The 27,822-nt window shown below is 43.1% G+C and overlaps 1 protein-coding gene across 13 annotated transcripts in view; it reads left to right on the top strand.

Moving 5' to 3' along the window:
* Window positions 1–18,886, top strand: part of LOC143037630 (RNA-binding protein 1-like) — a 36,547-nt gene extending 17,661 nt beyond the window's left edge. For 9 of the 13 annotated variants that reach the window (XR_012967493.1, XM_076206239.1, XM_076206254.1 and 6 more), the window contains one exon: window positions 15,411–18,886. Coding sequence is in view for 8 of the 13 variants with exons in the window: in XM_076206239.1 (XP_076062354.1) it covers window positions 15,411–15,483 (73 nt within the window). In the remaining 5 variants the exon portion in view is untranslated. Of the gene's footprint in view, window positions 1–1,303; window positions 2,114–15,410 lie in introns of those variants that run through there. The other 4 variants (XM_076206268.1, XM_076206259.1, XM_076206292.1 and 1 more) reach the window with 1 other exon arrangement.
* Window positions 18,887–27,822: the final 8,936 nt, after the last annotated feature.

Genomic DNA, 27,822 nt, shown 5'->3' with positions numbered 1-27,822 from the left:
ATAGTCACTGCGCAATTTACGTAAAAGAAAGGCATATTTAGAGTACTAATAATTGATGGATATGCATGAAATGTTGCAAAATAATTTACAATGGCCATAGATGAGGATAAAAAATATTAAAAATTATATTTAAGTATAAACTGGTAAAAAAAAAATAATTCGTGAAGCTTACCATGCGCGATGGCACTGGTCACAGATGTAGTTGACATGCAGGTTTATGGCACTGCACACAAAAGCTTGGTCCTGGCATTAGAAGAGGAAGGGCAGAGAGGGCATATGCCTCAAAAGTCACTATAGAAGGCTCTTCATCGCTACTCATGAAAAGGGCCTGCAAATAATCTTCCTCCGTCAGGCTTCTCTTTGCCATGCTGAAATCTGATAATAGAAAAAAATTGAAAATTAGAAATTAGCCTCTAAATCAAATTTTTGCTGCCCTCCGATCCAATATGGCAATTGGTACGGGTAGCTACGCCGTTCACTGATATTTTCTGATAAACACAATAAAATTATTTCACTAAGTAATAATGCAGTAATGTAAAATGCAAAACTTTGGCAATTGCGTGACTTGCCCGAGTAACGGTAGCGTGGTGTCAGATATGCACCATTTACAAATTTGGAGGGTGATAGCGGGTGACGGTGGCGGAGCAGAGGTGACACACATGTTGCTTTCACTGAGGCCGGTGAATAACTAACGGTCCCTGAAATACAAGCGAGATCATGCCAGGCGTCTATGCCCAGAAACCAAAAAACGCGTTTTGCGCAGCGTCCTGGTGCGGATCTGACACAACGCTACCTGTCCAGGGTTAACACCACTCCCCACCCCTCCTTTGTATCACTATAATTTATATACAACCATTATCTATTCACCCCTATCTTCTGCCTTTTCCCTTGCTCAGTAGGCATCCCTCTCTGTTTTCCAGATCTCTTTTACTAATCTTTTTTCATGTGTTCTTTCCATGTGTCCAAACTGTACCAATATTTTCATCAGTCCTATGTCATCTCATCCCATGTCCTCCACCTTGTTTCTCATTTTATCCAACCTAACCTCTACCATACTTCTCAGACATTTCATCTTGTATGTGAAATTGATAATAGATCATAATTGAGGAATTTGAAACAGAAGTATTATACCAATACCCTGTTTGGGGTATTGGCTGCACATTATTGTGGGGTTAGCATGCAGCAACATGTTTTTTTATATAGAAAATCTATTCGCAGAGAAATGATGCTACATTATACTGTGTCTGTCCCCTATGCTACTGTCCTGTACCACATCTCTGAATGCTCATTTTCTTTTTCACAGAACCCAGTGCTAGGGGAGAAGAATACCAGTGTTTTCACTGGAGTTATAAAAGGTGACAAAAATGGAATGGGGGTAGGACTAAGCATCCTTCTCTCAGTAGTCCCAAAGGCGTGCCTTAAAAAAGGGGAGGGGGGGGGGCAATGGCATAAGGTCTAGGAGTTTTACAACCAGAATCCAGTTTGGGTCTGTGTGGCACAAAGTAAAAAGGAAGAGATGGGCAGTATGTTTGTGAGAAAAATGGATGGGTGAGTGAGTTGGGAGGGTGAAGAGAGGACGAGGGAAGGGGGTGGATATACTAGTAAGTGTAGAGATAGGTAAGTGTGGTGGAGTGGAAGGTTTCTTCAAGGTTAATGTGGATGAAGGAACTGGGAAGGGAGATTTTTTTAAGTAAATGGTCCTGCTAGTGTGAAAATAATAGAGGAAAGGAGGATTTTTGAATAGTTTTAAACAAGTGCATAGAGAGTTTAGGGAAAATGTCAATGTAATATTGGGAGATATTGATGCTAGTGTAGGGTGATGAACCAATAAACAGTGAATGGGAAATGTGGATTTCCAGGAAAAAATTGTCTGGAGAGTTGATAATGTACACATGGGAGAGGGTGGTAGGTAGGGCTTTAATGGACTATATACTGTATTTTTCGGCTTACAAGGCGCACTTTTTTCCTAAAAAATGCCCTGAAAAATGCTAATGCGTCTTCCAAGACGAATGTTGTATTGTAAGGCAACACCCAGGCTCATGTAAGCTTGGGCACTTGACCAATAGCGACCTGGATTTGTATGTTGAGTCATTACATTATAATGTTAGCTTAAGTTCTCTTTAATTCAACCTTTTATATTATGTAAACTCAGTACTTAGCTGTTACAAGTATTTCCAATACCATAATCCTTCCTGGAGCCTACTGTTTGTGGAGAAAACGGGCCGTTCCCTTGTCTCATAGCAACACATACACACACACACATACACATACACACATACACATACACATACACATGGACGCACGCAAATGCCAGGTGCCTTTATCAGTTACCAACAGGCTATCACACGTGACATAAGATTTTTTTTGTTCTGGAAATTATCACCCATGGCTAGTTCATCAAAACGGTTTAGTTATACTATCGCATACAAGCTACGAGTTGTATGATATGCCAAAGAACACTGTAAAAGAGCAGCAGAAAGACTGGACCACCGCCTACCGAAAAAAATGATTCGGCAGTGGAGTTTTATATATATACATCCATATTTTTGAAAATTTTATCTTATTTTTATGAAAATAAAACCACCCATGGACAATGAAAAATGTATAGTATATTTACTAATCACGAACCAGTATCATCGCCATACAAACAAAATCGGACAAGTGATTTCGTAACGTAAACAATACGTCCAATACATGTCATCCTTGCTTCTTATGTTTTTGTGTTCAGTGGTTGGGTATATGGTGAATGTGTTCTTGTATGAGAGTGACTTCTTTTTTTTCTTAGAAATTTCTTTCAAATATTAGGGTGGGTCTTCCAAGATGCAGCGTCTTGCAAGCCGTAAAATACAGTAGTGGTGACTGGGAGAAGAGTAGGAAAAGTTTGGATGTATATGTTCCAAGGGGAGAGACTGGGGAAATATTAGATCATATTTTGGTGGAAGATAAGTTGAAAGTGGAAGATGGAGAAAGAGGAAAAGGACAAAAGGTAGGGAGGTGCTTAGAGTAAATTGTTTAAATGAGAAAGAAAAGGAGTACAAGAAGCTGAGAGCAGAGTGAAAGTGAAGGATAGAGTAGAACTAGGAGTGGTCAAGGAATTGGGATGATTCAAGGAGGGAGTGACAATGTGTGGAACAAGGAGGATGGGAGGAAATGGAAGGAAGTAATGAGTGGTGGGGTGATGAGGCAAAGAAGGTTGTAGAAGAGAAGAAATGCATTCAGATTAGTTACAAAATAGGATGAGAGGTACAAAGAGAAGTAAAGCATAAGATAAAGGAGGCAAAGAGGATCAGATGTGAAATGGGTCAAGAGTATGGCAGAAAATTTTGAATGATAAAAATATATTTTGGAAGGAAATTAAGAGGAAGGGGAAGATGAAACAAATAAAAGCGCTGAATGGCCTACCGGCTCTGGCGCTTGGCCTTCGAGCCAAAAATTTCATAAATCAATCAAAGAAAAGGTAAAAGGTACATACATATACCAAGGCTTTTTTCCCCCTTACTAGGGAGGTAGCCAAAAAGGAAAAGGCATAAAATCATTCCCACCCATTCCATCCCTGAAAACACTCCACACCCCTCCACCCTCCCTCCCATCTTAGCACCTAGATGACGGGTCATCCCTGCACCCTGTCCACTGCCCTGGGTTAGAAGCAGTGTTGCAAGACACAGCACATCCACAGCAAGGCCGCTTCATTAAATCGGCGGCCCCCCCCCCCCTCTCCATTCCCCCATATAAAGGAGAGGACGGGGAGAAATCCCTTTGGGCTGTCAAAATTTTGCTCACACACACTACCTCACCCCCCATCCCCCCCCCCCCGTCCATTCCACCTCATGCATCACAACATCTTCCATATACAACCATTCTCCATGCACCCGTCTTCTGTCCTCTCCCGTCCTCTCCCGTCCTCTCCCGTCCTCTCCCGTCCTCTCCCGTCCTCTCCCGTCCTTCCTCAACAGACATTCCCCTCTTCCCCAAAGCCCCCTTCACCCCATCCATCCATCTCATCCTAGGACGTCCCCTCATATTCACTCCCTCCACATCTGCCTTCCGTACCTCCTTTACTAGTCTTTCTTCACTCATTCTTTCCATGTGTCCAAACCATCCTAATACTCTTTCATCAACCCTATCTCCCAACTCCCTTTCCACCCCTGTTCTCTTCCTCACCTCCTCATTTCTCACTCTTTCTAGCCTAGTAACCCCCATCATACTTCTCAGACACCTCATCTCAAACACATTCAAACTCCTTCTCTCTTCTTCTCTTATGTTACATGTTTCTGCTCCATACAGTGCTGTTGGCACAATCACTCCTTCATACAGTCTCCTCTTAGCATCCATTCCCAAATGTCTATTCCTCATTACACTTTTTAATCCACCAAGGCATTTACTCGCATCTCTCAATCTACATTCTACCTCCACCTTTACTCCACCTTTTCCTGCCACATTTGCACCCAAGTATCTAAAACTATCCACTTCCTCCAGTTGCTCTCCCTTAATGCTCACTTCCAGATTACTGCCACTTTCACCCCTTGTACATCTCATCACCTTACTTTTACCCACATTTATCTTCAGCTTTCTTCTATCACACACACTCCCAAACTCTGTCACCAACTTCCTCAATCCCTCCTCCGATCCTGCCACAAGCGCAGTGTCGTCCGCAAACAACAGCTGGCTCACTTCCCACTTTTTTCCATTTTCTTTAACCATCTCCAATCCCTGACCCACTACCCCATCCATGTATAAGTTGAACAGCCAGGGTGACATAATGCATCCTTGACGAAGTCCCACCATTACTTCAAACCACTCTCTCCATTTCTAATCCTGACACAAGCTCTACTACTCTCATAAAAACTCTTGACAGCTCCGAGAAGCTTTCCTCCTATCCCGTATATCCGCATAACCTCCCACAGTGCCTTTCTGTCTACCCTATCGTAAGCCTTTTCCAGATCCATAAAGGCCCAAAAAACATCCTTCCCCTTTCCTATAGCTTTCTCACATATGTCTTACCACAAAAATCTGATCTATACAACTTCTACCTGTCGTAAATCCACACTGTTCCTCACCAATTACTCCTTCTGTTCCTCTCCTAATCCTCTCGATCAAGATCCTACCATAAGGCTTCCCAACTACACTTAACAAGCTAATCCCTCTGAAACTACTACATTCACACTTATCCCCCTTTCCCTTGTAAAGTGGAACTATACAGGCACTCCTCCAGTCTTCTGGCACTCTACCTTCTCTCTAGCAAACATTAAATAATCTCACCAACCAGTCCACCATCACTGTACCTCCTTTTTTAAGACATTCTGCATGGCATCCATCCAGACCAGGTGCCTTACCTGCTTTCATCATCTTAACTGCTGCCTTCACTTCATCCTTCCTCATTTCTCCTCCATTTTCCTCACTCATCACAGTCATTTTCTTAGCATTTCCCACTGCAGCTATCTTTCCCTCCCTATCCTCCTTCACATTTAGCAACTCCCTCCCTAAAATTCTCTGCCCATCTTCCCCTTACTGCCTTCTCCTCCATTATCATCTCTCCATCTGTACCTTTTACCTTTTCTTCTCTACTTGATTCGCCTCCTCTTCCTCTTAATTTCTTTCCAAAACATCTTTTTATTATTTTCAAAATTTTCTGTCAAGGTAAAAGGTGCAGGAGATAATAATGGAAGACAGCAATAAGGAAGATGGGCATAGTGTTGAGCTACATAAGAAGGAGCATGAAGAAAGGTAGTTGCAGTAGGAAGCACTAAGAAAGTGACAGTGATGAATGAGGGAAATGGAGGAGAAATAAAGTAAAGGAGGTGAAAGCAGTTAAAATGATGAGAGCAGGTAAGGCACGTGGGTAAGGTGGTGGACTGGCTGGTGAGGTGGGTTAATGATTGTCTAAAAGAGGATATAGTGCCAGAGGACTGCCTGTATAGTTGAGCTTTACAAGGGAAAAGGGGACGAGTTAATGTAGTAGTTTCAGAGGGGTCAGTTTGTTGAGTGTAGATGGGGATGGGTTCGAGAACAATGGGTTTGTGGTAAGGCAGATATGTAAGAAAGCTTTAGGAAAAGGTAAGACTGTTTTTTTGGGCCTTTATGGATTTGGAAAAGCTGATGACAGGGTAGACAGGAAGGCACTGTGGGAGGTATTGCAGATATATGGGATAGGAGGAAAGTTGAGAGCAGTCGTGAGTTTTTATTATTAGTAGAGCCTGCGTTAGAATTCGAAATGGAGAGAGTTGTTTGAGGTAAATGTGGGACTTTGCCAGGCTATTCAATTTATACATGAATGGGGTAATGGGCTGGGGATTGGAGATGGTTAAAGAAAATGAAGATATGCCAGTTGTTGCCGATGACACTGCTTGTAGCAGGATCAGAGGAATTAAGGAAGTTAGTGACAGATTTTGGGAAGGTGTATGAAAGGAGGAACTCTTACTCCGCTGGTCTTCGGGCCACTTGGTGATCCATAACCACTTTTGAAGTGTCTCACCATGTCTTTCTGTCCTGTGCCACCTCCTTCCGTCCTGTGCCACCTCCTTCCATTCTCTTGGTTCTATTCTGCATATCTGCACATGTTCTTCAATGCATCTCCTCCAGTCTATTCTAGGTTGTCCAAGTGGTCGTCGTCCACGCACTCCACTATTGAGCACTTTCTTTGGCCATCTATCTTCTTGCATCCTTGTGACATGCCCTGCCCATTTCAATCTTTTTAATCTTATTACTTTTTTGATATGGGGTTTTGTTTGTTCTCGAATTTCCCGGTTAAGTCTAATTTTTCATATTTGCCTTTGGTTGTCATACACGTGTCTTAAAATACTCACAAGGGCCTGTGTTTTGCAGCCGTACAATATGACTGGTCTCTCACTATTGAGTTGTAAAGTCTCAGTTTTGTTGTTCTTGATATTGACCTTTTTTAAACAATAATATTAGGCTGTAGTAACTGATTTCCTGCTCCGATTCTGGTTTCCACTTCCTGGTATGTGTATTATACCTTTACTCCTAAGTATGAAAGAAGGAAGTTAAAGATAAATGTGGGTAAAAGTAAGGGGAGAGGATGGTAGCAAATTGGAAGTGAGTATTAAGGGAGAGAGATTGGAGGAAGTGGATAGCTTTATATACTTGGTTGTGAAGGAAGAAGACAGAAAATAGGGGTGAGTGGAGAATGGTTGTGTATGGATGATGCTGTGATGCATAGAAAGGAGTACGTGTGATTGATATTTTGATGCTGCCTGGAGGGATTTCTCCTTGTCATGTTTTTTTTCTGTATGAGAAGATGGGAGGGGGTCACCAATTAAATGAAGTGGTCTTGCTGCATTGCTTCTGATCCAGGGTAATGGGCGAGATGTAGGGAAGGAGCCAAGAAAAGAGGGAGGGATGGTGAAGAGTGGATTTATGCCTTTGACTTTGGCTAACCCCCTTGTAAGGGGGAAAAAAGCCCTTGGTATGTGTATTATACCAATTAATGGTATAAGGAAATTATTGGTTAATATACTAATGATAAATGAGGAAATTGGAGGAGAAATGAGAAGGTAGGTGAAAGCAGTCATTAAAATGATGAGAGCAGGTAAGGCACCTGGGTTAGATGGGTCTCATGTAGTGTCTAAAAAAGGGAGGTACAATGATGGTGGACTGGTTGGTGAGGTCATTTAATATTTGTCTAAAAGAGGGTAGACAGCATGTATAATTCCACTTTACAAAGGAAAATGGGACACGTGCAAGTGTAGTAGTTTCAGAGGGATCAGTTTTAGTGTAGCTGGGAAGGCTTGGGAGGGTTTTGATCGAGAGGAACAGGGAGTATTGATGAGGAATAGTGTGGGTTTAGGAAAGGTAGGGGTTGTGTGAATAATTTTTTTGTGGTAAGGCAGATATGTGAGAGAGGTTTAGGAGAAGGTAAGAATGTTTATTTTGGGCCTTTGTGGATTTGGAAAAGGCTTATGACAGGGTAGACATGAAAGTACTGTAGGAGGTATTGCAGATATATAGGATAGGAAAACTTGAGAGCAGTCGAGAGTTTTTACAAGAATAGTAGAACCTGTGTTAAAATTAGAAATTGAGAGAGAGTGGTTTGAGGTAAATGTGGGACTTTGCAAGGGATGTGTCATGTTGCAAGAGGTAAATGCAAAGGTAATGGGCAGGGGATGGGAGATGGTTAAAGAAAATGGAGAGAAATGGGAGATAAGCCAGTTGTTTGTTGATGACACTGCAGGATCAGAGGAGGGATTAAAGGAGGGAGTGATGGAGTTTGGGAAGGTGTGTCAAAGAAGGAAGTTGAAAATAAGTGGGTAAGGTGATGAGATGTACAAGTGACGATGATGGCAGCAAATTGGAAGTGATTATTATGGGAGAGAGACTGGCAGGAAAAGAAGTGGTGGAGGTAGAATGTAGATTGAGAGAAGCAAGTAAATGCCTTGGATTTAAGTGTAAAGTTTAAATATGCTTGAGTGAAATGTCTTAAGAAGTATGGTAGGGGTTGACCAAAGATGAGATGGATGGATGGGTTCAAAGGGCTGTTGGGAAAGAGGGGGATATTTATTGATGAAGGAAAGAAGACGGAAGATAGGGGTGAGTGGAGAATGGTTGTGCTGTGGTACATGGAAGGGATGGGGGGGGGAGTTAGGGAGTATGTGTGAATGATATTTTGATGTAGCCTGAATGGATTTTTCCCCATCTCTTTCTGCATGAGGGGACGGAGAAGGGGTCGCTGATAAAATGAAGTGGCCTTGCTGTGTATGTACTTTGTCTTGCTGCACTGCTTCTGACCCAGGGCAGTGGGTGAGATGGAGGGATGACCTGTCATCCAGGAGGAGCCAAGAAAAGGAGGAAGGGGTGGTGAATAGGAGTGAAGTATGTGGGAATGGATTTATGCCTTTGTTTTAGGCTATCTACCTTCTAAGGGTAAAAAAAGCCATTGGTATATGTATTAATTGGTATACATACATATAACGAGGGCTTTTTTCCCCCTTTCAAAGGGGTAGCCAAAGTCAAAGGCATAAATCCATTCCCATTTCATCCCCACATACTCAACTCCCATTCACCATCCCTCCCTCCCTCCCTCTTGTCTTGGCTCCTGGATGATGGGTCATCCCTGTATCTCACCCCCTGGGTCAGAAGCAAGGCAGCAAGACATAGAACATCCACAGTATCGGATACCTAATATACAGTGCATCACATTCTTCATGTTATAAATATAAAGTCACTGCTGTATCACTTATTCTCTTTCACTCTGAGTAATAGTACATACATACATATACCAAGGCTTTTTCCCCCTTACTAGGGAGGTAGGCAAAAAGAAAAAGGAGTAATAGTAAACACAGAAAACATGACCAAACCAGTTCACAGAATTCTGGGGTCACTCAGCTACAACTACAAAATAGATATAATCAAGACGCCAATATTGGCATTCTCGTATACCCACTCACACCTCATGACACCTATGTAGGCATCAATGTATCGAAGAGGTTAATTGACGACCCCCCCTCTGTCCCCTCATGGAGAAAAAGAGAAGATGGGGAGAAATCCCTTCGGGCTGCATCAAAATATCATTCACATACAGGGTCTAACAGATATATCCGTACAAACTTTGAAGAGGTTTTAAGCACTTAAAAAGTAACATATGGCAATTCTGATTGTTTCCAGATACTTCCATTTGTCTAATAATTTAGCCAGTTGTATACTAGCACCGGTGCAATAAACATTAAGCAATGGAACAAGCCAAACGTTCAGCCATATGCGAACTTCGTCGTGCGGGTCACACTCCTAGCGCCATAATAAGGATGCTGAAATACTCCAGACAAACTGTTTACGATGTTTGTAAACGTTTTGATGAGACCGGCGAAGACCAACGAGCTGCTCACAAGCCCAGAAGGGGCAGAATTCTAACACCTCGCTTTTTAGCTGGTCTCAAGAGAAGTGTCAATGCAAATCCAGCCTTACCATTATCGACATTGGCAAAGAAGAGAGGTGTCAGCACAATGACAATTCACAGAGCATTAAAGAAATTGGGATTAACCTCATTCTCACAAGGAAAAAGACATCTTTTGACACGAAAAATGAAAGAAATCCGCTTGACCAGGTGCCAAAAGCTGTTGAACTGGATGAAGTCGAATGGCTCAGTCATCAAGTTTTTTTTCCGACGAGAAGATTTTCACGGTTGATGCGACTTTCAATAAGCGGAATGATCGCTGGATAGCCTCCTCATCCTCAGAGGTTCAACACAAGACAACGACGAAGAAACCAGCAAGTGTCATGGTGCTCTGTGTGGTGTCAACTGAGGGGGAGGTCTTCACTCACTTCTTCAACAACAAGGAGAAAGTCAATGCCGTTGTCTATTGCAAAGTTCTAGAAGAGAAAATAATACCCTGGATGAAAGATAAGGCTAGTGGCAACCAGTTTGTCTTCCAACAGGACTCGGCTCCAGCCCACACAGCGAAGAGGACCACCAACCTTCTCGAAGGGTCAAATGTGCAGTTCTGGAACAAAGAGGTGTGGCCCTCAAATTCGCCAGACCTAAACCCTTTAGATTATTATTTTTGGGTGCGAATTGAGGCCAAGGCATGTGACAAGCCACACAGAAGTATAACAACCCTGAAGACAGGCATCAAGAAAGCTGTGGGTTCATTATCAAAGTCTGAGATCATCAACGCTGTATCCAAGTTTCGTAAACGCGTTGAAAGCGTCATAACAGCTGAAGGTGGTTACATTGAATGAAATCATTGTTCTTATTGCCTTTTCTAAATATACTGAAAATTTCATAACTCTGTTTATTATAACCCGAGATATTAATCTTAAAACATGTGATAAGAAGTTGTACGGATTTATCTGTTAGACCCTGTATACTCCTTCACTACCCCATCTCCCACCCACTCCCTTCCATGCATCACAGCATCATCCATACACAACCATTCTCCACTCACCCCTATCTTTTGTCTTCTCCCTTCCTTCCTCAAGATTCCACTCTCCCAATGGCCCTTTTATCCCACCCATCCATCTTATCCTTGGTCACCCTTTCATGTTCACTCCCTCCATCAATTAATGGTATAAAGAAATTAATGGTTGAAGCAAATGGAGAAAAGTGAGGGGGTGAGCCAGTTGTTGTTTGCTGACTACACTGTACTTGTAAGGGGGAAAGAGCCCTTGGTATATGCATGTAAAATAAAATTAGATATGCACTCCAGTCCTCCAACACACTACCCTTCCTTATGCACATATTAAATAACCTCACCAGCCAATCCACTAGAGCTGTTCCTCCCATTGTCAGACACTGCATGACACGCATCCATCCCAGGAACCTTACCAGCTCCCATCATTTCCAATCTGCTTTGTACCTTATCTGTTTCTGTATCACATCATTCCTCTGTACCTGGCGCCCTTTTCCATGTCCACTTTTGACTTCCCTTCTACCAAAAAAGAATCAACACTCCCCCCCCTCCACTCTCTCCTGAGAACATATGTCAAGAACTCTTCCCATCCTTCCTTTTGATACCACTACATAATCCATTAATGTCTTATCAATCTCTTTTCTTAAGTATATTTATGCCTAGCTATATTCTTATACACTATCATCATCTTCAACCACATCCTTTCCAAGCACACCCCCAATATTATATCTCCACACATATTCTTAACTGGCACATCAAAATTGGCTCATTCTCAAGCATCAAGATCCCCAACACCACAACATTGACATTCCTCCCAAAATTCTAAACACTCATTTAAATCTGTCCAAAAAACCTTCCTTTCCTCTCCTCTTTTCTCACTACCAGGTCCATATGCACTCACAAAAACCCACATCTCCCTTTCCAGTCTCACCATCACCCACATTAACCTTAAAGACACTTTCCTCCACTCAACCATGCACTTCTCTATCACCAGTGCAACCATTCCTTCCCTTCCTTGCCTCTCCTCATTCTCGAGAGTCCCCACCACACTCCCAAACTCAAAATCACCCTCCATTTCAACTTGGTTTCACTTTACACTAACACATCCGTCCTCCTCACAAACATACTGCCAGTCTCTTTCCTTTTGCTTTCACCTGTACCACACCCATGCACATTTAAAAACCCAATTTTTAGGGTTCTGGTTGAAGTTCTCCCACACCCTCATTTGCCTTGACTTCTAGTAGGATGAACATACAGAGAGCAGGATCCCTAGTCACATCACTCTGTACCATTTTGTCACCTTTTATGACTCTCATGGGAATTACAAAGGAAGAATCCTCCCCACCCCTACACCTCAGATAAAATGAAGAGTCATAGAAGCAGTTAAGGACAAGTATGATGGAACTTTATAGAGGGACAGTCATAGTTCAATAACAGCATCATCCCTCTGTGTAGAGGTTTTGTTCCAATATAGACAAATGATGTTGCTCCAGTCTGTAGGGATGCCCCAAAACCGTCTTTGAACCATTGGCCACATATTACTATGTAGTCACTACTGCAGGATAATGTGTAGTCAGCATTCCAGTATGGGGGTTTACAAAGGAAGACAGGACAAATATGAATATAGTAGTTTTGGAGGGATCTGTTAGAGAGTAGCTGGAAATGCATATGTGAAGGTGTTGAGAGTTAAGAGAGGAACAGTGTGGGTTTAGGAAAGATATGAAGGTGCATAAATATAATTTTTGTGGTGAGACAGACTTGCAAGAATTTCTTGGGAAAAGGAAGGGATAATTTTTGGGGCTTCATAGATTTAGAGAAAACTTGATGTTTGACAAGAAGGTGTTGCATTTTAAAGCTTTTACATGGATAGTAGAGTTATAGGATGCTCACTAGCCATGTAGGTCAGGGCATCACAACTTGCAAGGAAGTAGAGGTGATGGCAGTTTGAACAGTCACTGTGGAATTTAACCAAGGGCATGGTTCATTAAATTCCATGCTACAAAGCCCTCTGTAAGATGTACCATCCTAGCCTCCTGATAAGGGGAGTTTTGCAAAATTAAATTGAATTGAGTAGAGTTTGTGTTAGGGTTAGGACCAGTGAGTGTTATGACAAAGGTAGGGCTGTGCCAAGGTTGTTCAATCTGCACATGGATGGAGGTGGTATTGGAGACAAATGTAAGGGTGATGGTCAGGGCATTGGAGATAGTTAGTGAGAGTGGAGGGAAGTGGTAGGAGAACCAGTCCATGTTTTCTGATGTGGCTGGGTTTGAGGAGGGTCTAATGCCGCGTCCACACGGTTGAGCTGTGCCTGGCAGACTTTGCCCTTACCTGACAAAGTCTGCAGACTCTGCCCGCAAAGTGTCCACACTGCTGATGATGGTGGTTGGAGGTTAGTTGGCTGCTAGCAGAGGTTGGGAGGGAGTGATTCAGTGTGGTACGATATCCATGGTTCCCGCCATACTTGGAAAGAAGGTAGCACTTTACAGCATTATAATTGTTGCCTGCATTAAAAAGAAAAACAAGAAATCCCGGAGACATGTCTGGTGCCGGGAATGGTTACAAAGAGGTGATTTAATGGGAAACTCGGTGACAATCCTACGTGAATTGCAGGATGAAAATGAACAATTGTTTTGCAGTTACATGAGAATAAACATAAGCAGCTTTTCTGTTCGCCTTTCGAAAGTGGAGCCATATATACAAAGGCAAGAGACAAATATGAGGAAAAGCATAGCACCAATAGCACGTCTTGTCGTGACCAGTACACACTAGTACTAGGTGCGGACATGGTAGTAAGGTAACTTCGGTCTGTACTGAGTGAGTTTGCTAACTTTGCTCGCACCTCACCTTGTGCGTTTGGCAGTGATGTCAGCCCTCCATTCACTGCCCGCAAATGGCGCCGGGAACGGACAGTTTGATGGTTTGCCCGATGAAATTGCCTGTTGTCGAGCAAAGCCCTCGTGCCCGGAGGACAGTGCTCGACCGTGTGGACGTAGCATAAGGCAGTTATTGACTGAGTTAGGGAAAATAGGTCTAGAACAGCTGGCTGTTGCCATCTGGCTGTTGCTTAATTGGTTGCTGGAAACTTGCTGTGGCCTACTGGCCATCAAACTTAGTAGCAGGGCCACTTGCCACAGCCAACTCACTACCATATGGAACATTTTAAAGAACTTTATTGGAATAGAATGATACATATGGAATGAAAAGATTCATATACCAAGGGCTTTATCCCCCTTACAAGGGAGGGAGGAAAAGGCATAAATCCACTCCCACCCATTTTATCCCCACATACTCGACCGACTCCTATTCACCACCCCTTTCTCTTTTCTTGGCTCCTCTTGGATGACAGGTCATCCCTGCATCTCACCCACTGCCTTGGGCCAGAAGCAATGCAGCAAGACACAGCACATCTACAGCAAGGCTACTTCATTTAATTGGCGACCCCTCCCATCATGCAGAGAAAGAAGATGGGGAGAAATCCCTTCAGGCTGCATCAAAATATCAATCGGTGCGGCGGTACCGGGTTCGAATCCTGCTCAGGCCTGCAATTATTTCAGTATTGCTGTGCTTCAAGTCGTTACTCCAACTCTCGTGGGCAGGGAGCTGGGGGTGTGTGTCTGTGTAAGGTCATAGCATTACCCATAGATCGGTCATACGAGCTTTAAGCTCTCTTCCAGGAGGGAAATAGCTGTCGATCACGAGTCCAACACGTGACACAAAGACCAAGGTGAATCACATACTCCCTAACTTCCCCCTCATCCCCCACTCACTTCCTTTGTTAGTTCGTCCACATTTGGAATATGCTGTATCCGTATGGTCACCGAATCTCGTTAAAGACATTGACAGACTGGAAAAAGTACAACGGCGAGCCACAAAACTGATTCCAAATATCAAAAATAAATCATACGAAAATCGACTAAAACACATGAATCTGTTTTCCCTAAAAAAGCGTAGACTCAGAGGTGACTTGATACAGGTCTGTAAGATTTTAAAGGGAATTGATAACATCAAAAGTGACACAATTTTCACATTGAATGAGAATCAGACAAGAAACAATGGTCTCAAACTGTCCGGAAATAGATTCAATTTGGAAGTAGGTAGAAACAACTTTGCCAACCGTGTAGTTAATGAATGGAATAAACTTCCTGCAATGTAGTTCAGTTCGAAGCTTTAAGAATCATTTAGATAAATACCTAAGTAAGATGCTGTAATGATTATAATTTATCTTATATTATTTGTTTTTGTTTTGTTATCATTTGTCTGTCTGATTTTCATTTATTATGTCAATTTATTATTATTTACTATTTACCTGTTTGTTTATTATTTAACTATACCTATGCATTTATTTATGTATTTTATTTGTTGTTTACATTATTATAGTTTTTATTTATTATTTTATTATTAATATGATTTTTTTTTTTTAGCGTCCGACCTAGATATGGATCAAAAGGTCTCCTGTCGACATGCTCCGCCTTTGTAATCCTTTGTAATCCTTAAAATATTTTTATTTGTTTTTTCTCCCAGACCCTCTTATGCCTTCTGTTTTTTGTTTAGGAATGTCTCCTGTGGGGCTACAAAGAGAAGGCTGCCTAGTCCCAATCACGGAGAGGGGTTGTCGCTGATTTAATGAAGTGGCCTAGCTGTGGATGTGCTGTGTCTTGCGACACTGCTTCTGACCCAGGGCAGTGGACAAGGTGCAGGGATGACCCGTCATCCAGGAGGTGCTCAGATAAGAGGGAGTGTGGAGGGGTGTGGAGTGTTTTCAGGGATGGAATGGGTGGAAAAGATTTTATGCCTTTCCCTTTTTGGCTACCTCCCTTGTAAGGGGGAAAAAGCCTTGGTATATGTATGTATGTATTTGTTTTTTGTTTTACCGTATGTTATTGATAATGCATTCATAAAGTACAGCACCGCGAAATAGCTTTTAGCGATGTTAACATCACCAAATTGTACGCATTGGTAAAGTTAAAGTACAGGTACTATTTTTTTTTTTTTTACTTAATTACAAAATAATAAATACATGTTCTGTTTGGAAACTTGAAATAGGTTTTTATTAACTTTATCGAAAATGCATTCATAAGTAAAATACAGTACTGGGGAATGGCTATTAGCAGTTTAGCCTAGACTACACCAGGCCTACCTAGCCTATATATAAGCAAATTCAACTTGCGTTGTTTTTCAACTTCCGTCGTGTCTCCTTGAACAAATTAATGACTTAAGGTGAGGTGTAACTGTACTTGGCACGCTTAAGGATCCTGAAGAACTGTGGGACACTTTTAAATGTGAAACTGAAAGTTGCTGAGGAGAATGTTTAAGGTTGAGGAATGGTGATATTGTGGAAGATATTGGAAGAGTATATAGTTTGCTATAGCAAAAGAGAATAAAACAAGTGAAGAAATTTAAATACTTGGGAAGGGTGATAATGGAACAGATTGACTTAAAGAAGAAATAGGCAAGAGAATAACCATAGCAAAAGGGGCATTTAAGTAAGGAAACTGCTGTCAAACATGAATATGAACATGGGTATTAGAAAAAGGATACTGAAGTGTTTTGTGTGGTTGACATTTATGTGTGGATGCGAGGCTTGGACAAAAAAAAAGTTGGAAGCCACAGAAATGTGGTTTTACAGAAGAATGTACAGAATCCCTTGGACTGCCAGTTATGAATGAGGAGGTATTGAGGAGAGCAGGTTTGGAAAGCAGCCTGATACAAGATATAAGGAGAGAGTTAAAATTTATGGCATACATCCTATAAGGTGGAGAATTAGATTGTTTACTTGGAAGATTGGAAGGGAAAAGAGTAAGAGGAAGGCAGTGAATAAAATTTATGAACATTCTCATAAACTACATTGGAGGAGAGTGGATGGGGGGCACATATGGTGAGGCTGGCGGAAGATAGGGGAAATTGGCGCTCCATGATTGATGACTTCACATGACGGTCACTTTAGTAAGGTAAGAGATGAGCTGTGCTACCAGAATGGATGGGGACCTTCCTCTTCTTCTTGTTCAAGTTTTAAGGTCAATGTTGAAGCAAAAGAGGCTTGAAACAGAAGGCCTTGAGGTATCCAAAGATGTAGTCAGCACCAGTAGATAATGGGAAAGTAGTTTTCACTTAAATATCACAAAGTTAACTGTAGAGGTATCAGATGATGCAGTCAATATCAGCAGTTCTCATAGGTATGTTAAGAGTAGATGTATTCACTGATGCAGTCAGTATCAGTGGATCAGATAGGCAGGAGACATGGTAACTTTGGGTCTTGTATATCCACAGTAGCCAAGACAATACATAGCAATCTCACATAGAGAACATGTACAGTAGATGGTAGATGTGAGAATTTTAGAAGAGATCAAGGACCAGGATGGGAAAGGAAACGCTAGATAAAGGAGAACCAGGAAAAGGAAAGGACTGAGAAACAGTACATCTAGATATTATAGGTTACAATGAAATAAGTTCAACTACTACATTACAGGATTCCAATAGATACAAACAGTAGGGAAAGATTTACAAAAAGCGGCCAGTAGAGTCAATAAAATGGGGAACACAACAGAATATGAAATGGCGAATATGAGGTTTGAAACCACCGCTTTATAATAGAACTTTCAAAATATATAGGCAGATTGTGAGTCACTCTGTATAAGGACAAACTTACTAGAAATGTGGAACTGTCTTCTCCATTGTAGAGCAATTATGGACAAAACAAGGAACTAACTTTCATAATTGCACAAATAAGAATTTAGGGCAAGAAGACAACTGTGAAACTGAGCCAATACAGTATCCTACCTCCTAAACTGATAAGACATATAATGACAAACAAACAAGACATGTGCAACTTTCTTCTCCACTGTAAGGCAACATGGACAAAGCAAGGAACTAACTTTCTTAATTGTATAAAAATAAAAATTTAAGGCAACAAGACAATTATGAAGCTGAGCCAATATAGTATCCCATCTCCTGACATTAGTAGAAATCTAAATCCAATTAAAACTATTATCAGAAACATGGAGAGGAAGAGAGAAGGAGTTTGAATGTGTTTGAGATGGTGTCTGAGAAGTATGATGGGGGTTACTAGGCTAGATAGAGTGAGAAATGAGGAGGTAAGAAGAAGAACGGGGGTGGAAAGGGAGTTGGGAGATAGGGTTGATGAAAGAGTATTAGGATGGTTTGGACACATGGAAAGAATGAGTGAAGAAAGACTAGTAAAGGAGGTATGGAAGGCAGATGTGGGGGGAGTGAACATGAGGGGATGTCCTTGGATGAGGTGGATGGATGGGTGAAGGGGGCTTTGGGGAAGAGGGGAATGTCTGTTGAGGAAGGACGGGAGAGGACAGAAGACGGGTTATGGAGAATGGTTGTATATGGATGATGATGTGATGCATGAGGTGGAATGGGCGGGGGGATAGGGGGTGAGGTAGTATGTGTGAGCAAAATTTGACGCAGCCCGAAGGGATTTCTCCCTGTCTTCTCCTTTTATGCATGGAGGGACGGAGAGGTGGGGGCCGCCGATTTAATGAAGCGGCCTTGCTGTGGATGTGCTGTGTCTTGCGACACTGCTTCTGACCCAGGGCAGTGGACAAGGTGCAGGGATGACCCGTCATCCAGGAGGTGCTAAGATAAGCGGGAGGGTGGAGGGGTGTGGAGTGTATTCAGGGATGGAATGGGTGGGAATGATTTTATGTCTCTTCCTTTTTGGCTACCTCCCTTGTAAGGGGGAAAAAGCCTTGGTATATGTATGTACTACCAATAAAGGAATTATTTTGAACAATATTATGATTAAACCAGGCGTGTCTTAGCTTGCTCCTTGCCAAACACAAGTCTTCTGAAAGTTCAAAGTCCAATGATGAAATCTCCTCCAATAAAGTAGGCTCCTTAGCTGCTAAATCAGCAACTTCATCTAGAATCCCAGAGTAACTTAGTATCTACTGGAAAAATACAAAACTGACCATATCCCACAATCTGAGAAGAAGCTTATGAATAGATGAAATAGGTATGAATAGGTATAAGAAGACAGGTGAAATTTTCAAATAAAGAAGGAAGAAAATGGGAATAAATAAGTTACAAGGAAAAATATTCTACATAAATCTTAAGGTACTATATGTGGCATGTAACTCCGATGCCAATACTGTATGCTGACCTAGACTAGGGGTCAAGTGTGGGGCCAAGCGAGGGCTCAAGAGGGAGAAATTACTGACGAGGAGAAACGCCGCTAAACGTGAGATAATGTTCGGAGACCATTGCCCTTTGGAGAAGTTAAGATTAGCACATTCTTCTGTTAGGGCGGACTCAACTATCTCCTGAAATGACAACTGGACTTTACACTATTTTGGCCTTACCCTAGTCAATCCGGTGGTTGTGTAACTAGAATGGTGGAATACATGTTAATCATCAGAGACTGAGTGCTCTGGTTCCTTCCCAGCCCCCCCCCCCCCACCGGTCCGCGGGGACTCCACCCCTACCCCAGCCCCTACCTGTCCACCCCTCCTTCCACGACGAAACAGGACATGCTGAAATTCAGCACCACAGTGGCTACTGCCATGACGAAGTATCGGGATAACCGACTATGCCACGACTGGGTACCCGTCGAAGGTTGTACAAAATGTTTACGACTAATTCACATTCCCTAAGGCCATTGCCCCTCCGCCCCGCGGGGTGTTTCTCCCCCACATCCAACCCGAGTTTAGACGTGGACGTCCCCCCCCCCCCACACACACACCTCGACGATGGAATACAGGGAAGACCAACTGGACCTTTTTTCCAGGAGGAGTCAGACCCCTGTTACCAGTCCTACGTCAACCCACAGGATATAGACGACCTATATCAGGACTTCGTCGCCGTCGTCCGAGCCGCAGCGGAACGAGCCATCCCTAGGACGAAGTCAGATTTCAGTTGGTACGCTGACCTGTGGTACTATACCGACATCGTACAGGAGCAGAATCACCGAGTCAACGTATTCCGTAGATTTCTGCGGGGGTCATCCATCCCACGAGGCACGGGCTCTCCTGCACTCTGCCATCAGTCTCGCGCGGGGGCCGGTTACGCGTAGGAGGTGACCTACTGACCATCTACAGAATCATGAAAGGCACAGAAATACTTGATAGAGAGGACTTGTTAAACTGGGACAGGAGAAGCACAAGAGGACATGGACAGAAAAAAAAAAACAGCTACAGAAGAGATCTGAAGAAAAACAGTTTTCACACAGAGTGGTAGGCACTTGGAACAAACTGGACAAGGAATAGTGTGCGCAAAAACCATTCATGAGTTTAAAAGCAAACTAGACACTGCGAGATACAAAGGCGGGACACCACGAGCGTAGCTCCCCTTCCCGCAAAATACAACTAGGTAAGTACCTAAGGTCCGGGGAGAAAAGTAGCTGCAATGGTGTACCACTTCCTCTACTCAAACCACCGCTAGCGCCCTCTAGAGGAAACTGTGGTTGGCAACAGTTGCAGTCTCCCGGACTCCTACTCACCTACAACCCAAAGAATAGGCGCAGCAATATGCAGATCACACTTCCTCTGCCCAGGAGATGCACCTGCTCCGACAGGGTGGAGAGGATGTGGTCCACACTGCCATGGCACAAGCTGTCCCAACGGACTACCCCTTAACACTTAAGAAACTCCGTCGGGTTCGTAAGACGAGTAAGGATACTGCTCCAGGTAGTGATGATATTCCATATTCTTTCATGAGGCAACTGGGGCCAGCTGGGGAACTGGCAGCACTGGCACTCATTAATGGTTCCTGAGAGGCGAGGCAACTTCCTACGAAAATGAAAAATGCGGATGTCGTGCTGATTCCCAAGCCCAGGGACCCACACTGCTACAGGCCCATACCCCTCACGCTCTGCATTGGCAAGACCGCTGAGCGCATGGTCCTCAATCGCTTCCTGAGGTACATGATACCCTTCCATTGCAACATGTATGTTTTTTTTTTTATATATAAAGATAGTGGCAGCAACCGACTGTGTGGCAACCCTTCTTGGTCTTGGTTGGTCGTCAGCCTGCCGTTGTGGTGTTTTTGGATTTGGAAAATCATTCGTTTTAGTGAGTGCTTCTGCCATTCTTGAATCCTTGAATACCAAGAGGGTCTAAGGCAGCCTCCTGTCCAGGGTTGCAGACTATCTAACGGGCAGGGTGGCGAGAGTATACGCTTCCAGGTACACCTATCCTCATACCACAGGATGAAAAATGGGATCCTGCAGGGGAGCGTTCTTAGTCCTACCCTCTTCATCGTCCTCGTGGTGAACCTGGCTCTTCTTGATCTAGGGTAAGATGCTCACCTCTGCTTTACGGACGATCTGGTGCTGGTGATCACTGGGGGCGGCTGCCTCCTTCGTAGGGGTCGGCTGGGAATCAATAGCCTCTCCCAGGAATGTGTGAGGCTGGGACTGAAGATCTCGATGGCCAAGACCAGAGCAATGAGTCTGAGGACTCGGAAGCAGCGCCCTCATCTTACTCTTCAAGGCGACATCCTCCCCTGGGCACCCACCTATCAATAACTGGGTATCTGGATCGACGCCAGGCTCCCCTTCACTCCGGAGGTCAGGCACCTCAGTGAAGCCACGAAGACGAGATTTAATCTCCTCAGATTCATGACGAGAGTCCGTCTGGGTACCGGAATTTGAATCTTCCGGACGTATTATATTCAAGCGGTACGTTCGGTGGTGGACTATACCACTGTGGCTCTGATCTCCCTTTGTCTCAGGTCGTTGGACTAGCTCAAGGTCCCCCGAAACCAAGTTTTCCGCGCTATCACTGCGGCCCCTCCAGGGACCAGTGTGGTGAATCTTAGACAGGAGGCGGGAGTTATCTCCCTTTGCCTGCGGGCGGAGAGGCTTTCTTCCTGTTTCCTCGTCCGACTTCTGACTGTCCCAAGGGAGAGTGAAGTCGAGGCTTCCTTCCTGAGTGCCCTAGGTGTCGAGGGCGACCCCACTGGTCACGACTGGAAGGCCCAAGCATTGAGTGCGATCCGCGCCCTCGAAGTCCGGAAATTTGCTCTGCGATGTGCTCTGGACAGACCTCGTCCAAACTATAACCCTCCTCCGTGGCACTCTCCCGGCGCCAACTTCCAACTCTTCCACCTCAACAAAAGGAAAGTTGACTGCGACTCAGTACGGTTTTGAGCCATGGTCCTTGAGCTCGTCGTAATTCATTAACGGCTTTATGGAACCCCTCACAGGAGGGTGTGGCGTGGTTTTTGCAACCGCGCTATGGAGAGTGAGTGACGGAGGCTCCATTCTTCAGACGGAGGTTGCTGCCATCTCCAAGGCTCTGAATCACGCCCTCTCTGCTGGGCAGGTGGCAGTCGTGATCCACACACTCAAGGAGTGCTATTGACATCATCCGGTCGGGGAAGACAACGGATGACGTCTACTTAACGACGTCAATCCAGCACTCACTGAACCTCTTGCACCAACATGAGAGGTCTGCAAAGTTTCATTGGATCCCCAATCATATTGGGCTTCCAGGGGAAAATATTGCGGATGCTGTTGCCTAAGCTGCGACGAGGTTCAACGGGATCACACTACCCCTGGGACCCACGACCACCCAGATCAAGGGCGTCATCATCAAGAAGGCCAGATTGATGGCCAGGATCGACAACAGCAGCAGTAATCTTCATACCTCAGAATCGGCGCTGCAGTACTACAGCCGTCACACATACGCGACTCAAGTGAGTTCGTTTGAGTAGAAACGATTTAGTTTACAATATTCTATTTTTCGAATCTCCAAATCTTAAATCACCTTTGCGTCATATATTGAGAACCTGAATGACGAACTAAGAAAAGTTAAACCTATACGAATGCTAGACACGTTGTTGAATTGTAGACTTAGGGAAGTCTAGAATACCGTAAGCGAAGTCGTTTTCCAGCTTTTCAAAATCACAACATTTGGCAAGAACCTTGAATGTGTGACGGGGGTCTTACCTCGTGATTAGGTACGAGCCAGTCCACCTGCCTCCTTGTAGAAGGACGGAATCTATTGTCCACAGGATCCACCTTGGATATCGTTGTGGGTGGCAAGTGTTACGCGCGGGGTGAGACAACCACGAATGCAGCAAATTTTGTGGGGCCGAGGGGCAACATCACCATTACCTGCTAGAGTGCAGTCACTGCCATTCCTCGCCTAGGTCAGTCCACCACTCACCACGGCAGAGGTGGCGCGGCACCTCACCGTCTCCCTTTCTGAGGCAACACTCAGTTTCTTGTGGCACACTCTCCCCTTGGCGCCGCCTGAAGTTGAGGGCTGCAACCCCCCCCCCCCCCACACACACACACCACTCCTGATCTCCTATGGGCACCGCCACTACTAACAGTGGCATCAAGTGAACACCACTGCCATTTTCTTCCTTTCTCTGCCTTTTTCTTTTCTTCTATTCCCTTCCCTTCTCTTCTCTGCTCTTCTTCTCCCTTTTTTCCCTTCTCTTCTCCCTTCTCTCTTTTTTATCTTTTCTTCCCTGCCGTTTTCTTCCTTTCTCTGCCTTTTTCTTTTCTTCTATTCCCTTCCCTTCTCTTCTCTGCTCTTCTTCTCCCTTTTTTCTTTTCTCTACTCTCTTCTCTCCTTTTCTCTTCTCTTCTCCGATAGCGATCCCAGGATCACTTGCCGTGGCGTTGAAATTTCTTTGACCAAGATCTTTGATAGTGCAGAATAGACTCGAGAGTGTGATCATTATTTGAAAGAATCTATTGGACGAGTTTGTCTTTCGAATGAGTCTACAAGTATTATGATAATAATGTTGATAGTACTGATAATTGTAATGATAATATTGAGTGATGATAATGGTAATAGTAATGATAATGGTGATAGTAATGACAATAGTAATGGAAATTATAGTAATGATAATAGTAAGGAAAATAGTAATGCTAATAGTATTGATAACACTGGTCAACAAAGAATTTGTCAAAAGGAAAACAGTAGCTGTATCTTGTATGTTTTTGCATGCAGAATCCAAAAATAATGTAATTTTTTTTCCATCGCCCACAGTTTTTGTGTTCCACGGTATGTTACATTACGTGTGTTACGTGGGATAAATTTCAATCAAGCGATTGGGAACACTGCGTGAGATTTTTATACGTTTGGGGGACCAGGATAAAAGCTGGGCCCATCATGTGTATTGTGTAACCTGCGTCAGGCATTGCTTTATGAAATGCATTTTTCTTTTCACTAGTAATTTTAAAAGAATTTTGTTAGTTTAACTCGTAATTTTAATAAATTTGGTGTCCAAGTTGTCTTTAAAAATAACAACACTGTTAAAAACAGGTTGGTTAAATATTCACCTGCTTGTAATGAAGGCTGTGTTTATAGTATCCCTTGTAAAAATTGTAACTTTGATTATATTGGAGAAACAGGCAAGGATTTAAAATTGAGAATAAACCAACATAAATATAACATCAGAACAGGGCAAGTTTCAAGTGGATTGTTTTTGTATTTAAGGGATTTTAATCATTGCATTGATTGGGATAACAAAAAGAAAATTGTCTTAAATAAGGTCATTAAGGAGAGGAATATCATGGAATTATGTTATATAAAAGCTTCATTTGAGAACAACATGAATATGATTATGCGAATGTATAAATTAGATAATTTCATAACATACAAAATTTTTGAGAGTAGCCGGCTCAAACGTCCGGCAGTGCTGAGAGAGTGGGGTCACAATGAACCTGTCCTAATTCCCCCTTAGTGTGCTTCTTTTGTATATATATTGTCACTATTTCCTTACTCTGTACCTTTGAAAATGTCTTAAATAGATGGAAACGTTCGGTCACTTTTCGTTTTATTTTCCAAGTGGTTTTATTACACATTTTGTGAATCACGTGTTTTTGTGATTTATTCGCATGTATATATATATATATATATATGTATATATATATATATGTGTGTATATATATATATAATGTGTATATATATATATATATATATATATATATATATATATATATATATCATATATATCATATATGTATTTATGTATATATGCATTATATATATATATATATATATATATATATATATATATATATGTATATATATATATATGTATATATGTATGTATAATGACATCCCCGTCTGGGGTATTGGCTGCATGTTATTGTGGCAAAATAGCATGTAGTTGATACTTTAGGGTCTATATGGGGCGCCCCTACGGACCAGAGCCACACATCATTTTGTCTGTGATAGAGGAAGACTGTTCATAGAGAAATGATGACACTTTTATACTACGACTGTCCCTCCGTTATGCTGTCCCCCAACCCTTTGTTACTGTCCTGTACCATTTCTCTGAATATTCATCTCCTTTTTTCGTCTACCCTGGGGTGGGAGAAAAGAATGCTACCACCTTATCTTCCCACTTGAGTCGTAAGAGGCGAAAAAAGGGGGGGGGGCGGGGGATGGGATTAGGAGTCCTGCTACCTGTAGCCCCAAAGGGGATATTCCTAAAAAAAGTAAAGGCATAAGAGGGTCTGGGAGTTTTCCAACCAGTACCCTAAAGTTTGGGTCTTTTAATGTGCGTGGATGTGGTACAAATGAGAGTAAAAGGGAAGAGATAGGCAGTATGTTTGTGAGAAGAAAGATGGGTGTGCTGACTTTGAGTGAAACTAAAATGAAAGGGAGGGACGAATGTGAGTTTGGGAGTGTAGTTGGGAGGTTCTCATGAGTGAAGAAGGGACGAGGGAGAGAAGGGGTGGCTATATTAGTAAGTGAAGAGATAGGTAAACGTGTAGTGGATGGAAGGAGGTTTCATCAAGGTTGATGTGGATGAAGGTGAAGCTGGGAAGGGAGATGTGGGTTTTTGTAAGTGCGTATGGGCCTGGTAGTGAGAAGAGTGTAGAAGAAAGGGAGGCTTTTTGGGTAGATTTAAGTGAGTGCATAGAGGGATTAGGGAGAAATGTCAATGTAGTTGTATTGGGAGACCTTAATGCTAGGGTAGGAAACGAAGCAATAGACGGAATGATTGGGAAGTATGGAGTTCCAGGTAAAAATCGTAGTGGAGAATTGATGGTGGATATTTGTCTTGAAAGAGAGTTGATGAAAGTCGAGCATAAGTACAGATGGGAGAGGGTGGTGGATGGAGGGGTGGCAGATAGAGCATTAATGGACTACATAGTGGTGACCAGGAGTATGGTAGGAAGAGTTAAGGATGTACATGTTCTAAGGGGAGAGAGTGGGGGGGCTATCAGATAATTTCCTGGTGGAAGGTAAATTGAGAGTGGAGAATAGGTGGAGAAAGGAAAAGGGCAGAAGGTAGGGAGGTACTTGGAGTGAACTGCTTAAATGAGAAAGAAAAGGAGAAGGAGTATAAGAAGAAGCTGAGAGAGGAGTGGGAGGGAGTGATGGATGGAGTAGAACTAGGAGTGGAGGAGGAATGGGGATGGTTCGAGGAGGGAGTCATAAGGTGTGCAAAGATGGTGTGTGGAACAAGGAGGGTGGGAGGAAATAGAAGGAGGGGTAGTGAGTGGTGGGATGAGGAAGCAAAGAAGGGTGTAGAAGAGAGAGCAGGCTTTCATAGATTGGCTACAAATTAGGATGAGGGAATCGTATGAGAGGTACAAAGTAAAGAGAAGGGAAGTTAAGCATAAGATAAAGGAAGCAAAGAGGAGAGCAGATGTGAAATGGGGTAAGAGTATGACAGAAATTTTTGAATGTAATAAAAAGATGTTCTGGAAAGAAATTAAAAGAGGAAGAGTAGGCGAATCAAGTAGAGAAGAAAAGGTAAAAAGGTGCAGATGGAGAGGAGATAATGGAAGATAGGGCAGTGAGAGGGTGGGCAGAGTATTTTAGGGAGTTGCTAAATGTGAAGGAGGATAGGGAGGGAAAGGCAGTTGCAGTGGGAAGCGCTAAGAAAATGAGAGTGATGAGTGAGGAAAATGGAGGAGAAATAAGGAAAGATGAAGTGAAAGCAGCTGTTAAGATGATGAGAGCAGGTAAGGCACTTTGATTGGATGGATGCCATGCAGAATGTCTGAAGAAAGGAGGTACAGTTATGGTGGACTGGCTGTTGAGGTTATTTAATGTTTGTTTAAGAGAGGGAAGAGTGCCGGAGGACTAAAGGAGTGCCTGTATAGTTCCTCGTTACAAGGGAAAAGGGGACAAGTGTGAATGTAGTAGTTACAGAGGGATCAGCTTGTTGAGAATAGTTGGGAAGGCTTATGGGGAGGATCTTGATTGAGAGGATTAGGAGAGGAACAGTGTGGTTTTAGGACAGTTAGGGGATGTATAGATCAGATTTTTGTGGTAAGACAGATATGTGAGAAAGCAATAGGAACAGGTAAGGATGTTTTTTGGGCTTTTGTGGATTTGGAAATGGCTTACGACAGGGTAGACAAGAAGGCACTGTAGGAGGTACTGCAGATATATGGGATAGGAGGAAAGCTGTTAAGAGCAGTCAGGAGTGTTTACAAGAGTAGAAGAGCTTGTGTTAGGATTAGAAATAGAGAGTGAATGGTTTGAGGTAAAGGTGGGACTTCGTCAGGGATGTGTTATGTCGCCCTGGCTGTTCAAACTATACATGGATGGGGTGGTGTGAGAGGTGAATGCAAGGGTAGTGGGTCAGGAATTGGCGATGGTTAAAAAATGGAGAAAAGTGGAAAATAAGCCAGTTGTTGTTTGCTGACAACACTGCGCTAGTAGCAGGATCGGAGGAGGGATTGAGGAAGTTAGTGACAGAGTTTGAGAAGGTGTGTGAAAGAAGGAAGCTGAAGATAAATGTGGGAAAAAATAAGGTCATGTGATGTACAAGGGGAGAGGGTGGCAGCAGACTGGAAGTGAGTATTAAGGGAGAGAGACTGGAGGAAGTGGATAGTTTTAGATACTTAGGTGAGAATGTGGCAGGAAAGGGAGGGGTGGGGGTTGAGGTAGAATGTAGATTGAGAGAAGCGAGTAAATGCCTTGGTGGATTAAAAGTGTAATGAGAAATAGACATCTGGGAATGGAGGGAGGGAAGAGGGTGGGAGTGGTTTCTCTGCCTTTTTCTTTTTGGC

The sequence above is a fragment of the Oratosquilla oratoria genome, chromosome 2, assembly GCF_046742065.1.
Source record: "Oratosquilla oratoria isolate Oo_2021 chromosome 2, ASM4674206v1, whole genome shotgun sequence".
Classification (NCBI taxonomy): Eukaryota; Metazoa; Arthropoda; class Malacostraca; order Stomatopoda; family Squillidae; genus Oratosquilla; species Oratosquilla oratoria.
The sequence above is the reverse complement of the archived record's forward strand: the minus strand, read 5'-3'. Positions and strand labels throughout refer to the sequence as shown.